This window comes from Nomia melanderi, chromosome 10 (genome assembly GCF_051020985.1).
Source record: "Nomia melanderi isolate GNS246 chromosome 10, iyNomMela1, whole genome shotgun sequence".
NCBI lineage: Eukaryota > Metazoa > Arthropoda > Insecta > Hymenoptera > Halictidae > Nomia > Nomia melanderi.
In genome coordinates, this window is record NC_135008.1 from 9,879,684 (window position 1) to 9,897,440 (window position 17,757).

The window sequence follows — 17,757 nt, forward strand, 5'->3', positions numbered from 1 at the left end:
TATATTCATTATAATACTCAAATGAAGCTGTTTATTTTTCAAATCATTTCATTGTAATTGCGAAATAAGAAAACCGGAACACGTCATTTTGACGAGTGCTGTAGTTCCAGTGTTAATACGTTCACGCCGGCGTATATCACTGGTGGCTCGCACTTCGATATCACATTCGATGGCGTGTACCATGTAATTCGTTAAACTGGTTTGGTAAATACAAAAAATTGCCATCTAGCTGAACATTAATTTATTTATCGGTAATTTCAATATTTTCCAAAATTGCCATGTAGTTGAACATTAATTCACTCATTGGTAATTTCAATATTTTCCAAAATTGCCATATAGGTGAACATTAATTTGCTCATCGGTAATTTCAATATTTTCCAAAATTGCCATATAGGTGAACATTAATTTGCTCATCGATAATTTCAATATTTTCCAAAATGTCAAGAACTTCGCCGCCAGATGTGAAAAAAACGTGAATTACAACGCCAGCGTGACCTTGTTAAGCCTGTATTGTACAGTTAACAGGTTAAGCATTGACATCACCATCCCTTGCAACTCTGTTCAGGTACCTTTTCTTCACTTCGCGGTGGTGTGGCTGGGGGTGACGAACAGTTTCTGGAAAGCGGTGGTCCTCGGTACCCTGAGCCCCCAGTTCCGACTGGCAGTTCGCGTGCTCTGTTTGACGCTGTGCTGCCGGCATAGACGACTTCCGCCGGAGCTGCTCGGCCTCGACGACGACGATTAAAAAGCCGAAAACGCCTACGAGAACCGAAAGGAGGCAAAAAAAAAAACGCTTTTCTTTACGCGCGAACGTTCCACACGCGCCCCATTCCTAGAGCATCGCTTTTTATCTCGGTTCGACGTCGTTCTTGCATCCGCCACCGTTCTCTCGGATACTTCTTCGAGGGCTGAGACTGAGATCCTTTGTTCCGAACAAAACCGCCACGCCCGCCGCGCCGTTTTCGGGTTCCACGCGATCCTCGGCCGCGTTCGGAGCACGCCAAATGCGCGGGATCGGGACATGATCAATCATAAACACCGCGGCGAAACGGGGTAAAATTCTAAGTGGGGGAGAGAAAAACATAAGGTAACGATCCGAACGGTCGCTCATCGAGGAATTAACCGGCTCGGAAGCATTTATACAACCGTCGGCTTTCGGCATTAGCCAATTTTAGACGCTTCGAATATGCATTACCGTTTCACGCGAGTACAATTCGCTCCGAATTACGATTTTATATAGCCTCGGGAGCGAAGGGGACGCGTTCCTAGCCGAGCGCGATCGATCGGGGCCTGCTCGCTCGGTCAAGTACAATAAATTTTCTCCTAATCAACGAGAAAAGCGAACACTATGATAATAAATCCAGACTTCAAAGACTAAATTTATCCATCGTTTCTTGGTTCTGCTAATCGAACCCCCTCGCGATCTCTTGTCTAACGCCTGCCAGTTAACACTAGAACCACCAACGGCGTGCGTGCCCGAGCGTACACCTGTTTCTAACGAAGGGGTCGAAACGATTTGTTTCTTAAGAAACTTTTAGAGGAAATAAATAAACGAACGTTCGATCAGATATATAGTTGTTGTTTTATTTCATGGGAATTTCAACGAAATGTTTATTAATTTCATGATTGTTTCAATAAAAGTGACATGAAATGTTGCATCTTGAATGTATGTTTACTTTACTCGGGAGAAGGGTAGCTTGATATGTGTATGTACGTTATTAAACACGTTTGTCATGAATGAAGGTTTTGTAGTTATCGCGCATATCGCGAACACGATTATTACGTATACCATGGTTATTAATCGCTTTACCATTTACGGGAATCCCTATTTCACGTGGTTTACGTTCGAACGAAATATCTGTCAGCAAAGTATAAATGAACAGCGTGGGAAGTACGCGGCTCTGTTTATACAATTTCTGTGCAACGCGTCAATTGTCGAATACATTTAGCTCTCTGCGTGACATCGAAACTGAAGAAAAACAAGGAATTTTTGAAATCGCAACGAAATAAACGCTTTACCTGTGTTCTACGAGATGTCGGAATGTGAAGAACGATATACGAATTTCAAGTAAAATCAAGTAAGTTCAAGTAAAAAGAAGAAACACGTTTAGCAAGTGACTGTTGACCCCGTTGGTGAATCTAGTGTTAAACGCAGCTGCAAAAGTGAAATACGAAACTAAAAAAACACACATAGATAAAGATGTGCCTGGCCCGGGCACGTTCGTTGCTTCTTTAAAACTATTCAAGTCACTTTAAATGTATAAGCATAAGAGTATTCCTTTTTCTATGCAATCTCAAATTAAAATATAGTCGATTACACACACAGACACACGCGCGCGCGCGCGCACACACACACACATGAACAAGTTCACATACGTCTACAGTCTATTATTATGAAACTGTTCTTGAAGTGGAACAAAGAGTCGGAATCCGCATTGGTGAAACGAACGGAAAAAAGAATCGGAGCTTAGTTTGAGAATTTTGGCGACGCACAGCGGTCCAAATCGTACAATTAGGAGGAAAGTATAAAATCGAAGGTAGAAGAACATTAATGAATGTTTCGTATACTATACGTTCTATTTAAACGCACAGCGGCATCCGCTAATAAATTGATCAATAACGGAAGGAATCACGAAAATTACGTATACGAGTGTGTTAGTAAATTACAAATTTTCTAAATCTACATTCCGCTGTATTTTAAAAGCTACTACTCCCATCCAGTGTTGTAAACATGAGTCCAGACTTTCGGGCCTTAAAAGCTGTAGTCTGATTTATGGTAAAAGGCTCAAGGTGCAAGAGTTCTAAAGGTTCAAACCTTGAGCTGAAAAAGTTGGTCTTCAACACTGGAGTTTTTATGCTCAAAGAAACCTTTGATCTTTTTAGCATAAACACTTGAGCGCTGAAGGCTCTTGAACATCATGTTGAGTTTTCACAGCTTCAAGGTTGAGTCTTGTGGCTTCGATGATTCGACCGTTATAGAGCTCTAAGCTTTCAAAACTTAGTGTTTAAGGTTGAGCCTTGTAGCTTCGATGATTCGACCGTTATAGAGCTCTAAGCTTTCAGAACTTAGTGTTTAAGGTTGAACCTTGCAGCTTCTATGACTCGAGCTTTATAAAACTCTAAACTTTCAAGGTTGAGCTTTAAAGCCTCTAACTCGAGCTTTATAGAATTCTAAGCTTTCAAAACTCAGCCTTCAAGGTTGAGTCTTGAAGCTTCGAAAACTCGATTTTTATAAAACTCTAAATTTTCAAAACTCAGCCTTTGAATCTGAGCCTTTAAGCTTGATCCTTCAAGCTTCGAAAACTCCAGCATTTTACAACACTACTCCCATCGACTTGACTCTGGTAAATTGATTTAGAATACCTACGCAAATGCATAGGAAACAGTACTATGATTAATAAAGAAACAATTTTAGAACATTTTTTCCTCCTAATCCGACAATCTGGACCATTGCGAGGCGCCGCTCTTGCGCGTCAAACGCTGTCTCCGATCAGGCGTTGCCGAAGTGGGAGGACAACCCGAGGATTGCTAGTGTCCGTTTGATCAGAGGTATGATCGGCGCTCTTTATCATTTCTTTTCTGAATCTCGTTTTTTTTCCCTTTCTCTCTCTCTCTGTCTCTCTTCGTGTAACAACGCCGCCAACTCTCTCGGACACGTTCGCGAGAGCGTCGCACGCGTTGACTAATCGTTGCCTATCTACTAGGGTTGCCAGTTTTTCTAATTGAAAAAAAATAAGATTTACCATGCGAAAAGATATTTCCATATTTTTAAATATATTCATCTATACTGCTGCTGTTTGCTGCGTTTCTTCTTCGGTGACGCACTAATTACGGTCAAATATAAAAGAAGGAAACTAATGATTATATCCGATGATTTAAGTACAAGGACTGGAACTGTGAACAAATCTTACAAATGTTAACACGTTGACTGCCACGAAAATTTTCAGTGTTTTGTATACTATTACTGATTCTTTTATAACAAAGATCAATGGTATTAGGAATAATTATTAATGATTCTGCATGAAAATTCTTGTGTTACATTATTGACTACGAGTTACTTCTATTACTGAATATTTTGAATCGATATCAATTTCCTTGGTGTAATTATTTTCAAGCAGATTTGAAAGCACTGAATTCGCTGACCACTGTGACAGTACACGCGTTAAAATGAAAATGGAATTGATAATCTGCATTCGCATCAGTAGTATCGATTGAACCGATCGAATGATCTGTTCAACAGTACCAGCCTGTACCTCGTCAAAATTTCAACACCAATCGAATGAATTATGCTCGTTGAGAAATGTACATTTCATTAATCCCTTGCCATATGATTTCTTTCTAAACTGTGATCGACCTGACTACTTTGTTATCAACAGTTTATTGAAAATAAGAGGAAATTCTAGATATATTCCTTGTCGACGTTTGCTCTGAAGCGTAATCATTTATACCAAAGGAATAATATTTAATTTGAATAAAAACAAATAATATTTACGTCTGTTAAATTCTATTTGAAATCTTCATGAGTCTAAGAAGATATTATAGGGCAAGGGATTAAATTCATTTGAATCCTCCAAAAAAAGGAAAACAGCGAGGCACCGGAAAACTAAACAAAAAAATTACATTAGCATTATCCCTAACATCCCTCCAATGACGGATGTCTTCACGATTTCATGATCTGCGATGTTTTGAACTATTCAAATCGCTAATTACTGGTCTTTTTACATATTCTCTCAAACGTATTCCTACGAGTTAGCTCGATCTTATTATTAAATCTAACAGTCAACAGAGAACGCATGTTAGGCGCGGAAAACTAAAAGGTTAAGTGAAATTTCCAAAAATTTCAGTCAAAATATCTCCAAGTATCGCCGTCGGAGAGTTGAAGAAACGTACAACCTGGCAGCCCTGCTATCTACATAAATACGTCGATAAGATCACGCTCAATAAATGTCGTAGCGTACGAAAACGAGCAGTTCGCCAATCACTGTCGAGCGAGTGGAATCGAAACGGAGCAGTTTCGTTCCAGGCGAGCCGAATCAATCGCGAAGAAAAAAGAAACTAGAAAAAACAAGGAAAAAAATGACGAGAAGCTGACACATATACACACATACACACACACACCACACACGTGCGCTCGCGCATACAAAACTACGAACAACTGAAAAATAATTATAAAAAAGAGAACACTAGGTCAATTAACGGAGATGCCTCTACGAATGCGACGCCGCGTCGATCTGCGCGCCCGTAGAACGCCAATGGATATTCACCGAAGGGTACCCCGATTGCACAGCTCACGCTTTTTTCCACAAGCTTTTCCACTCGATGAAGTAATCGGAACCCTTTCACCACTTTCTTTTCCGTTTCCCTCCTATCTCTCTCTTTTTCTTACATTGTGTCTTCTCTTCTTGTCTCTCTTCCTCTTTATCCCTCTCTCGTTCTCGCTGTGTCTCTCTACATTCTCGTAATTGCAGATTGAAAACAATGAAAACAACGAGGCCACGCATAAACATGGGAAAGTATGAGTTTTCTTTTAAACGATAATGGAAGTAATAAAACCAAGTGGATAAAAGTAAGTTCGATTAAATATTCCTAAGAGTACGATAGAAATTGCGTTAACAAGTTATAAAAACGAACATAAAATTCATACATAGGCTCTTCAAGTTTGATAAATCGTTGCTGTCGCTATTCGAATTTTTTACATGTTGTTATATACTTGTATTTCGGAGATTTCGGATTACTTTTTACACATTAATCCAATTAGATACTTTATATAATGTATATAAAGTATAATTACAAATATAATGTGAAGGAAATGAATCATAAGGAAAGTTCTTCATTGATGATTTAACGGTTAACGAATCAAACAGTTAGAAGTTTGATCGGCCGAACATAATTCTGCAGTTTTCAATCGACCGCAGTTTTTTTCATAACGGGAATTTAATTTAAAAGTTGCCTCGGTTTCTCATTGGAACAGTAATCAGCTGGCAAGAAATGTAGTATAGAGCGAGGAGACAAAAAAACTTGGCGAAAACGGTTTTCCGTGGGTGGAGAGAAAGCAGTGCTATAAATAAAACATGCAGTTCATTTATAACCCGACGTTCTATAGCGAATAAAGTGTTCCCGTCGCAGAGATACAAACGTGGTATAACTACATCTCGTAGAGGCTGTTTCAGAAACGTTGAATTATAATACGGTTTACCGTTTCCATGCACTGGTGAAACACACAGTTCGAAATTTGCTTTTTATATATTTTTGAAGATCAACACCACTTTATCGATATCAATGAGCACATCTACAAATATTTACAAATGTAAGTTCAAATCATTAACTGCACTGTGCATCGCACTTTATGTATAAACTTTTGTATAAAAGTACCTTATAATTTGCAATTATCATTGCTATTAATTATGATTGTATCAGAAAATTTAATTGAACATTTTTACTCAGTTTTTTCTTATACTAATTTTCCACGATTTAATGGGTGGTTAACTAATACAATACAATTGCAAACATTGCGTAAGTTGAAATATGTTATTGATAAAACAATGAGATATGTACAATGTGTCTAAGAACTGAGTCAGATTATAGATTAAGTCTCTGATTATAGATTATTGACGACGATTAAAATGTAACAGTTACTTTTATTATAAATTGTTATTTAATACAATTAAGTGTATTAGCTGTTTAGTTAAAGTTTCACCGTTTTATAATCAGTGCATTCCTGTAGTGTTGACGATATGTTATGGAGCACCCTATACAATATGTGCCACGTCATCTCATTCTAACAGAGACACCGAGGCAACTTACAGAACGGATTTATAGGATTGATGTTTGTGCAGCTACTCCGAGAAACTATTCATAATCTACAAATGCATTTGTCTGTAAGAAAGACGGTGTAATAATTCACAAACTGTTTATGGTGTAATGAATCATGGGACACTTTCTTACAGTGGATGAATGTTGAAACATCGAGATTACTTGGAACACGTTGTGTATCATATTTGCCACAATATTTGAAAATTACACAGTACGATACAATCCGAAATTTCAATTTTAAATTGATTTCAGATTTATTTCAAAATTCTATTACTGTTACTGATGAACTGTAACACCTGAGTCCGCGTCATTGATAAGTGTACAATATAAATTAAAATTGAAAGCATTCTCAAAAGTAGCTCATGGCGAAAAATCATTCTCCCTGTTTATTTAAAATACAACAATCAATTGCTTACAAATGGATATTATATTGTTCTTATTGATCTGTGCAAATTAGAACGCAAGTAATAATTTAAAAAATTAAGAGTACAATCAATGTACATTAATCATTCTTCAGTATTATTTATTACACAACAAATTTTAAACTCGTTTTCGTCCACTGTAAAATTTAAACTAAATGGAATATTTAAATTTCATTCGAATGAAGGCGTATAAGCAGAATAATATTCAAATTCTACGTAGTGGTCCTCACGATGAAAAATGTCTAGAGTACAAGTTCCTTTTACATGTATATGTACATGAATATTAATTTTCACCTTTTTCTGTTCATCATAAGTTTTTCAGTTGATATAAATTATAGAACATAAACACAGAAAATGAACTTGTAGTTTTTTAATTCGAACAGGAATAGAACGAGAGAGAGAAAGAGAGGGAGAGGGAGGGAGAGACAAATAGAAAGAAGAGAGAAGGACAAGGAAAAGTGAAAGAGAGGGAGAAAGAGAGAGATGGAAAAATAATTAAAAGAAGCATGACGAAAATATTACTCCTGTTACATTCTAAAATGATATTCACGAAAACATGTGGGCAGATCCTGAGATTCCTGGATGGTGAACGTTAACCCTTTAAAAAGAACTAAAATACGCAAATCGGTGTCTAGAAAGTCTCAGCTTCTACTCTATTTTTTACTCTAGACTTCTTCTTTCACTAATCTGTAACGAGTCTTCTAATAAAAAGAAAAACCGTAAAATAAACGCTCGTATTCGAGGCTGCAAATATCGTTTAGTTGCGCGACAAGAAGTTATTGTGCCATTTTGATATAACAAGGTAATGTTAAAGGGTTAATGTGCCCGGAGGGTGCTCCGAAATCGCAGAAAACTAAGACGCGAATCGTCAAGCGTTCTCTCGTTATTTTCCTCTGACTATCTTCGAAAGTGGTTCAATTTTTCCAAAACTGAGGAATAATTTTTCCCGATACGTTAACTAAGGATTTACTCGAATAACCTTCTTCGATTACAAACTCAATTGCCTCCTTCAAATTATTGTATCTGTCTGCCCCTTCAACCGAACGTACTTCCCAATCGGAATCATGCTGTTCATAAGATATTGCGATTACTATCATTTTAACAATTTCAAAACAGCTAAAGTTGCGATATACATTATGAGATCGATTGTATAAATCGATCTCTTATACTGCGCTACTTTAATCTTATTATCTCTTAATCTTGTTTCAATTACTTCATACATCACAGTAAGTGCCAAATCTGAAAAATATTTTTATTATTATCCTGCGGTTCACGATTTAAGTGCAATTTCCGTTTTATAAGTAGTCATCAATAATAACAGCCATCCATAATACTGATAATATTGAAAGATGACATCGTTACGACTTAACGTTCAACAGAATGTTAAGTAACTTTCTTCTTCCGCCTCAAAAATTTGATGATCGGCACTTACAACTTTTTCTACAAAAACTCTTCAATGATCTGAGCACAGATTCAAAAGAATCTGAATCCAACGAAGTTATCCGAGTGACCGATTATGCAAATGAATCACTTTTATGCATATATACTTAAATTATGTATCCATAAATATTGAGTGATGCTAAAGTCAGAAGACGAATTAAATACTATTGAGACATAAAAGAGGGACGAAAGTACATTTGAATACCGCTTAATCTTTAGTTGATTTTTGACACGTTCCCAAATTTGGTTATTTCAGATTGGTCATTCGAAAATTCACTTATTTAAAAGGAGTTCGTCTCCTAATTAGCTCGAACAATCGACGTTTGATTGTAAACGAAAATTTAAAGTAATTCCATGGCAGTTGAGACGTTCTACGGTAGTTAAGAGTTAATTGGCGCAAAAAGAGGTGGAGCGTATCGCCGAGGAAACATGTTTACAAAATAACGAGGGAACGGGTTGACAATATTCTCTGGTGTTACGATGTCGTAATTATAGAACTGAATCAAAGGAAACTTTTACCTGTGTTATAGTTGAAATGTTAGCTATATAAATAGTACCCCGGCTAGAAAGAAATCCAAGACAACGCATTTTATTTTTCTAATCGGACGATTATCTCGGTACTATTCGAAGAAATCTGATGGGTTGCGTGAGCATTTGAACACAGTGATTATTTGGAGAAAACGATGTATCAGTTTAACCAATTACAACAGGAATATTTATCGTTCTTCGATTTCACTAAATCGACACGGAAACGATCACTAAATCATTTATCTTAAACAAACCACATACACCACGCAAATGAACATTATTATTAATTAATTAAAACCTGTACTATGAAATGCATTCAATTTCAACGATTCACGAAAAACTCGGTGAATTGTAAAATGAACAAGTAACACGTACTACGAAGAGTGTTCTATCGAATAAATCATTAATGACCTCCTACAATCATTATGATTCAGTAATTAGATGCAGAAAATATTTTCATCAATTTTCTATTGGGATATTATATAATTATTTCGTTAATCCATGAATCTTATCGATACTTCTATTTTATTTCCTTGTTATATATTTTCCAATCCGCTGTATACTGACTTATACGTCACACCGAAAAAGAGATGATTTTTTAGCCGGGGTAGGACGCGGTGCATCAAAAAGGAAAGAAAACTATGATTTCACTTCGAACATTTCTTCGTTGTGTGTGTGTACATATTAGATCGCGTGTGACGCGGTTCTTCGTCCAGATCCGTTGTTGCAAGCTTTAAACTTCTATAATGCTATCTCTCGGGTGCACACTGTGACCTGGGCCGAACCGGAAGTCGAAACTAACCCAAACCTCGCGGAAGCTCCATGATCGTTAACACTAGAACTGCCATAACAGACAAAACGACTGTTTCGATTTGCTTGTTTCGCAATTATTTACATCTCCAAAACATTAAATATTCGAAATAATTTAGAACAAGAATAATCTCACTTAAATACTATAATGAATGTCTGAAGAAGCTGAAAATAATCTATTGTTATAATTTTTCTAAGGATTACGTATCAATTATATTAAATGTTCGGTAGTTTTAGTGTTAAAACGATTCTGTTCTGTCACTGTCGAGTCGTATACGACTTCGAGCTATCGACAGTCAGGTAAACGAATTTCACGAGTTGTCTAGAACTTTTCTTTTCATCGTTGAGAAACTTTTCATCGAACCGTTTAAAGACGAAACACTGGTATCAATGTTTATTTCACGCGGAAATGTTGGGAATGATCGTTTGGAGTGGTTGTTGAAGTTTTATTAGACTGAATGAAACGTGTAAAATATTTCTTTGTTTGTATTTGGAAAATAACAGTACTTCGGTTACCTATTTTGATAACTTAGGGATTATCAATTTTACATGTTTTACTGTTATAGAAATTTTCTACAGTATTTTCAGCTCTGCTTTGTACACTATTAGTCATAAATGTAATTTAATATTCCAATAATTAGGAAATCTCACATTTTATTATTATTATAAACACGGAAATCAATTAAGCATACAATAATTATTAGTTTTTACATCACTTCTATTCCTTATATGTTATTTCACCTCAGTCAATATTCAAAAAATATTTCGGAGAATTAGTGGATTAAATACTCCCTCGCCGATTTCGATAATCTTTAAATATACCGTAGAAACCAATATTTTGGGCAACTTAAGTCTATTACAAACATCGGTTGTTCAAAACATCGATTTCCACACATTTAAAAATCATCGAAATTGGTAAGGAAATATTTAAGCTACAAGTTGGCTAACATTTCCATTCAAATTAGCACATTTATCCCTTAGACTACCCAAATTTCTTGTTTCACTTTGAGACAAAATTAAGTTAAAATGAATAACCAGGCGTGAATTGCAACAAAACACTCAAATAATAGAATAATCCTCACCTCTAAATCACATAATTGATTTATTTCATGAAATGGACCCCAAACAACCATTAATATGGACAATGTTGATACTTCAAGCGATTTGTTTCCCCATTAGAAATTTCTAATTGCTCCCTGAGACTTATTATTCCGTTGGTAAGTAGTCTAAGGGTTAAAAACCAAATAAAAGTTAGCTTGGAACAGCGTGCTAAGGTATCGTCGACGCAAACTCCAACTACTTCGTCGATCATTCTTCACGCCGTATAAAACGAAATATCCTAAAAATCGAGCACCTACAATTCACTAAGGTGTTCCAAGCGAACGTCGACACTTTGTAACAAGTTTGCCTCCCCAACGGGCGCTTAAGGTATTTATCAAACGAAAACACTGCTTCCCAGGCATTTCGTCGAACACAAAGTGACGCCCACACCACTGTGCATCCGGGAAACCGCCAAACCGAGCAGTATTAAATTCCTCAGCGATAACGAGATTCTAAATATTTTAATGTCGCTCAAGGGGAAAGAAAGGAAAGGAAGCGAAACGAAAAAACGGCGACAGGGAGGTAGAGCGGGGTGGGAATGGAAGAAACGAGGGAGGAGGGAACTAGATGTATTTCGAAACGCGCTGAAGAAACAGAAGAAGAGAAAGAAGAAAACGAAGAAGAAGATTATTGGTACCTGCGTCACGAACAAGCGTCGAAACGTTGCTTCTTTTTTTTGCGTCTAGACGGAACGCGATGGAAACGACAAGAGGGAACGGAATGAAACGTAGTGCGGGGGGGTTTAAAACAGACAAAAAAAAAAACGTGCGAAGTTGGTCCCTGGCAGTTTTCCGGGCGGCCTCCATTATTAACGGTTAATTACATTTTTGTACCTAGCTGCTAGTTTTGTACTAGTTTTGTAACTTACCTCACCACCGGACATGCTGTTATTGCATATTTTAAGTGGTTGTTAAAAAAGGAAGGTTGATCGATCACTGACACGTGCTCGCTGTCGTGGTGTGGTCGTACGTACAATCGATGATCGTCCCGGCGACGCTGGCCTCTGCTTTGTGTGGTAAATACGACCGGAACACGGTGAACATTGCCTGTTTTTCGTTCGAAGGTTTCGACGTTGAGTCAATTATCGGCTATAGTAGTCGTTACTCGCGTGGGTCAATAAGATTCCTCGGAATAAACTGCAATCCGAGGCAGCATTGCTGTCATTCGTCGTCATCCTACCCGGTTTCGTTTGGATTCTCGGCGGACAAACGTTGCAGGAGGAGTACCGTAGAATAAACAAAATGCGCTCCACTTTTTCGGTTGTGATTATCATATTCTGCAGATTACAAAGCGGCGTTCTGAGGTTCCAGATGAATGATCGAAGGGTGCTTTATAGAACCATTTCAGCGATGAAGAAAGAGACACTGGGGAACCGTAATACGCGCGGAAACGTTTTGTTACGTGCAAAGTGATTCGAGTTGACGTGTCCGAGCATACGTCGTCGGAATCGAGATTACGATTAATTTTTCGGAAGAGATTCGAACTGTGTACAGACAAGCGCTATTGTAATGTATCGTTTCGGCACCAGTATTTTCGAACGTATATAAAATGCACTTATTTGTATTGCATAAAATGTATGTATTAGTTAGTAAAAAGATTTTGTTCGAGATATTACAAAATATGCCTTTTTCCGCGACGATCAGCTTTGGTTCAATCAATTCGAAAGTGATCCTTTATTATTTAACTGCGGTGTCCGTCGTTGATTAATGTAATTCTATCAACGTTACGATTCAATCACAAGAAACTGTGTGCTTCAACTGTGCATTGACAGACGTCCATTTTAATTTACAAAACATAGCACAACGGATTAATTGCAACTGAAAAAGTCACATTTTGTAATGTTCCCTTTACGACATTCCTACGTTAAAGATTGCGCGTTGAGTAATTATAATTTCGACGAGACCTTCGCGAAGACGTTAAAATGTCATTCTTCGTATGATTGCCAATTGGTTCATCTAAGTATAGAAAATGAAAAGCATTTTCATTGTTGGTCGTCGAATTAACGAAAGCGCTACGCTTGCGAGGAGAAAGGAGAGGAAGAAGAAAATGAAGAAGAAGAAGAAGCCAAACGAGCGCGTGTAAAACGCAAAGGCCACGAAGATTTCGTTTGATCGCTGAAATGTTCGGTCACACGTAAGCAATCAAAACATGAATTAATTCATAAGGTGATTTGTATAGGATGCAAGCATGCGTTGCAGCGAGATGTTACCTGTTATATTTATACACATGTTAAATCAGAGAATATGTCGCATCGGCGCGGTGTATGTCTTTGCCGTTCGAACGGGGGATTACCGGATTACAGCGAGCGTGCTATGTAAATATGCAGAGGAAACGTGCACAACGTTGTAAATATGCGGAAACCGCGTGCTTTCATCCTGAAACTGTTACGAAATCTGTGAATCGACGCGATGGGGACTCGAATCACGGTGGGGGACTATGGAATAATTCTGGTTGTCCGAACGCATTAACGAGTGTACTAGATACGTCGTGATATGACTTTGACGATAACGGTACAATATTAACGATTATTGTCCTAGAACATAGAATAGTAAGATGATATTCCAATAAATTTCACTCGACGTGCGACTCGACGGCTTTGTGTTCATTTCATCCTATCCTACTTTCAGGACTAAATATTTGGCGAGTGTTCTTATCGGTTATCATTCCTATACCGGGAAGATAAGAATTTAACTTGTAAGTTAGTGAGAAGGAAACATTTCCCGTCATTATACAATTTTCTGTGTTGATTAGTATACTTTCGTCCTGGAAATTTTCTTCTATGTCTAACAATAGAGATATTAGGACGTTAACGATGAGACACCCTGTATTTTAGGGATACACTTATACAAACAAATTTCAGATCATTCCTTTTGAACAAAATATGTCTATATTTATTGTTTATATTCATTTTATTTCAATTATGACATTATTCTGTATTTATTCAATCATTCTAATTGCCATTCAACTGTAACAGGATTATAAAGATTGGTGGAGTTAATAATGCTGGAGAATCAGTTTCAAAAATCAAGTATGTAGTCCTCATGCTTAGCTCGTATATACTTATGTGTATTAACAAAACATAAAGCCAAGTTAGGAACAAAAATCGTTGATCCCTGTAAAGATTCATAATATCCTCGTTCAGGTTCGAAATTATTATTTAAAAACTATCGAGTGCGGTTCTTTGGCTTATAGTCGGCGAAGTTGCGCGCGTTCACGGCCCCTTTTTTCCTGGCATAGGCCAGGAAATCTAGGTCACCTGTCGAAGGAATTCTCAAACTACTGGTTACATAAACTCACCTTAACCCTCCTTTCTACCCGAACACGCATAGTTTATGCTAATTCTAGATCGTTGTTTTCACTAATCAATCAAATATTCGATCGTTTTTACATGATATAAATGGAAATAATCAAAAAACACTGAATTCAGTTATTTTATTAATTCAAATATCATTTCCAAACGATTATACATTACTTAATTCATTTGAACAACTAATTATTCCTCGAAATTTTGTTACTCATTGCTAAATAATCTGTTGTGGGTTAAAGATATCACATTCGTTTCATTTCCATTTTTTTTAAACGTGTAACAGATGTTTAATTTATTGGGAATGTATAAGTAACTCGGGTGATTTTTTGATAAAATTGGACTATTTTTCAAGAATCATATTTTTCTCAGTAATTATCCAAATAAAATATCTTAGCTTAATTAGAGTAGAACTTAATCATTCGTATCGCCAGATACCTCGAAACATATTCGATCGAATTTTACAAATATATTATAAAAAATTTCTTTTCAAATGTTCATTCATCTAGACTGTTAGTCGCGCAATTAAATCAAATAATCGAGGCTCTACCGTACCGATAAGGAAACATTGGTGCGAAAGAAGCGTTGTTGTTGGTCTCGGTTCTGCCTGTCCTGACACGGACTGGTACTACTTACTCGGCGCGGCAGCCATTAGTCAATACCCCGACATTAGTCGATATAGACCGCTGGTCCGCCTTGTAGCTGCCACGTTACTGGAACAGAGTCGAAAATCCCTTCCATCGAACGGTTTCCTACAAAAAGGGGTACTTGGTAGCAAACTTTTGAATTCTTGCCAGCCATCTTCATTGTTCTCGGAGACTAATCGATACGAATTTATCCCTGTCATATAAAAACTCCCTTTTCAGCCACTGCGAACACTTCCTTGTAATCTTCGCAGAAAAGTGTAGGAAAATATTTGATTTTCCGTCCCTTCGCACTTCGGCGTTACTCGATATGAGTGATCGCAAAACTGATTGAATTAACAAGAAATTCTTTTCTAGATTAAATAAGTAATTTCATTTTATATGATACTCTGTTTTTATGTAAGTGGATAATTATTAAACTTACACAATTACAAAATTATAGAATTTAATGTTTAATATTAAACTTTGTATAATGCAACGAAGAGCAAATGCTCTCAGTCGAGTTAAGCACGGCTCCCATTGAAATCCGATTTTATTATTCCAAATTTCTTTTACTCGCACAATAATTTTAAGACGATAGAAATTTTATAAAATTTAACATGTTTAATATGCTGTGGCTTTTTACAATATATGAAACACCGGCATGCGGCTCTGATTGGCCTCGCGCGCACTCACCTCTGGTGTACACCTCGATATACAAAATATCCAAACAAAAAGAATTCTCTATCTCATCAGAAAATATTTAATATTTCTATCAATATACTTTCAGAGTGTAAAGAGCTAACCCTCAAAACGCGACAAATTCTCTCACTCTAAATATACATCAATTCCTGACGAAACATGACCGACGTTCCTCAAACCCGGCATAAAGAACAACCATACATAAATTAAAGTACAGAATTATCCCATTTCAACGTCACGTATCCACGGATAATAGAATATTTAACATCGAACGTCTAATTTTATAATTTCGCTGCATCGAATCAATTGAAACTCGCCTCCCGAGTGTGAAGGGTTAACGTTCCCCGACGAGACGCCTTACTTAGAGGCAAGTAACTACCTCTATGCAAATCAATCAGTACTTCCAGGCTGCTGGTGATCGTCCATCGGTCGATGCTCGCGGGAAACTTTTTGACTCCCCGCCAGGCCAATCAGTGCCGGCGTGCATTAGTTGCCCGCGTTCGTTTCCTTATCACGATAATGGTCCCTCGCTCGATAAGGCTAGGACAATCATAAATTCGCCGGGTTTCGTCGTTCGCCAGGTTTCCCGTGGCTCGCCGGATATTCCCCGCGGAGCGTTGACGTTTTATCGTGACGTCGACCGGGATTCCCGCGTATTCCAGCTTATTTATCTATTAAGACGTCGTTAAGCTAAGTGGCGCGGGGGTTACGCGGAAACAAAAGGGGGTAGGGGTAGGAGAAGGACGGAGGATGATTGTTGGCTAAAAGACTAGGTAACAGAGTTAATGTCGCATTACGGCGTAGACTGCACGTGAAAGTGGATTGTTCCAGTGTGTACCGGGCAAGATAAAAAAAAACGTCGAAATGACGGAGACCAGCGAGGAGGCTAGAGTAAGCGAATGCAGAGGTGTTTCTGCATGGTACGCCGCACACGTTTCGATTAGACGTTCACCACTTAGCGATACGATTGCCCGATAAAGGGGCTGAATTGTTGGCGGAGATCGTAGATAATCTGGCATACCGTTTCACGTGGATGATGTACAAATCGGCAGCGTTCCATCCCCCCAGATCGCTGCCCTTAGATTTCGATAAGATAACCGGCGCCAGTGTTTGAACGGTTTAGAAATTTTATGCAATTCCGTGTTTCCGTGACCTCGGGCTTATCTGCGATCTTACACACGCCTGGATCGTCCATTCTATCCCCGCATGTAAGGAACTCGTTATTTTCGTATGGTAGCTCGAAATGGGATTGCTTTATGATCGATCAATTGATTCGGTGCATGTCCATGAGACATCGAGCGAAGTGATTTGCATATTGAAACGACGCATCGCTCGGTAAGTAATTTTCCCTGTAGAAACGGCACAGGCTTTTGTAGTTTCCATGTATAGCTATCGTCTGATGATTCGCGTGTTTATAGAGATTCACTGTAATGAATGGTACTTTTGTGTAAAAGCGATTGGTAGATATCGTTTGGTTATTTTGGTGGTTCGCTTGGAAACGATCGAATTGTGGCACACTTTTCGTTTGATTATTTACACTTTTTCATGGTTTTTTACTTTGTAATATTTTTATTTGTTGTTCCTTTAAGCAAGCTTCGAAGAGAATAATATAAATGAAGCTTTAAACGAGCTAAATAGAGGTAATAACTCCTGTGAATAGTTGTGCCATTTTATGTATCTCTTACTTGATTTATGAAGAGAAGTGTCTATTTTAGTATTGATCAAAGTACACCTATATTGGTATATTGTACGAACTTCTTTAGCTCCTTTATGAAACAGGAATGGAAGAAATGATATCAGAATGTATTATATTATAAAAGTATCCAAGATAATAATTAGAGTAGTTTATTAGACATTTTGAGAAGTATAAAAGCATATAAATTGAAAGTCAATATTCTTTTAAAAAAATGAGACAGCCTTTAATAGATTTCTTATAAATGTATACCTTGAACATTTACCCTTTTTAATTTGGGACTAGAGTAAATAAGTTACAGCAGTTCATAGTCCTTTATAT

General features: G+C 37.4%; 1 protein-coding gene across 4 annotated transcripts in view; it reads left to right on the plus strand.

The window, feature by feature from the left end:
- Window positions 1–13,705, plus strand: part of DopEcR (G-protein coupled receptor DopEcR) — a 31,057-nt gene extending 17,352 nt beyond the window's left edge. For all 4 annotated transcript variants that reach the window (XM_076371693.1, XM_076371695.1, XM_031983025.2 and 1 more), the window contains exon 5: window positions 566–13,705. In XM_076371693.1, coding sequence (XP_076227808.1) covers window positions 566–745 — 180 coding nt within the window. In that variant the 3' untranslated portion in view covers window positions 746–13,705. The remainder of the gene's footprint in view (window positions 1–565) is intronic.
- Window positions 13,706–17,757: the final 4,052 nt, after the last annotated feature.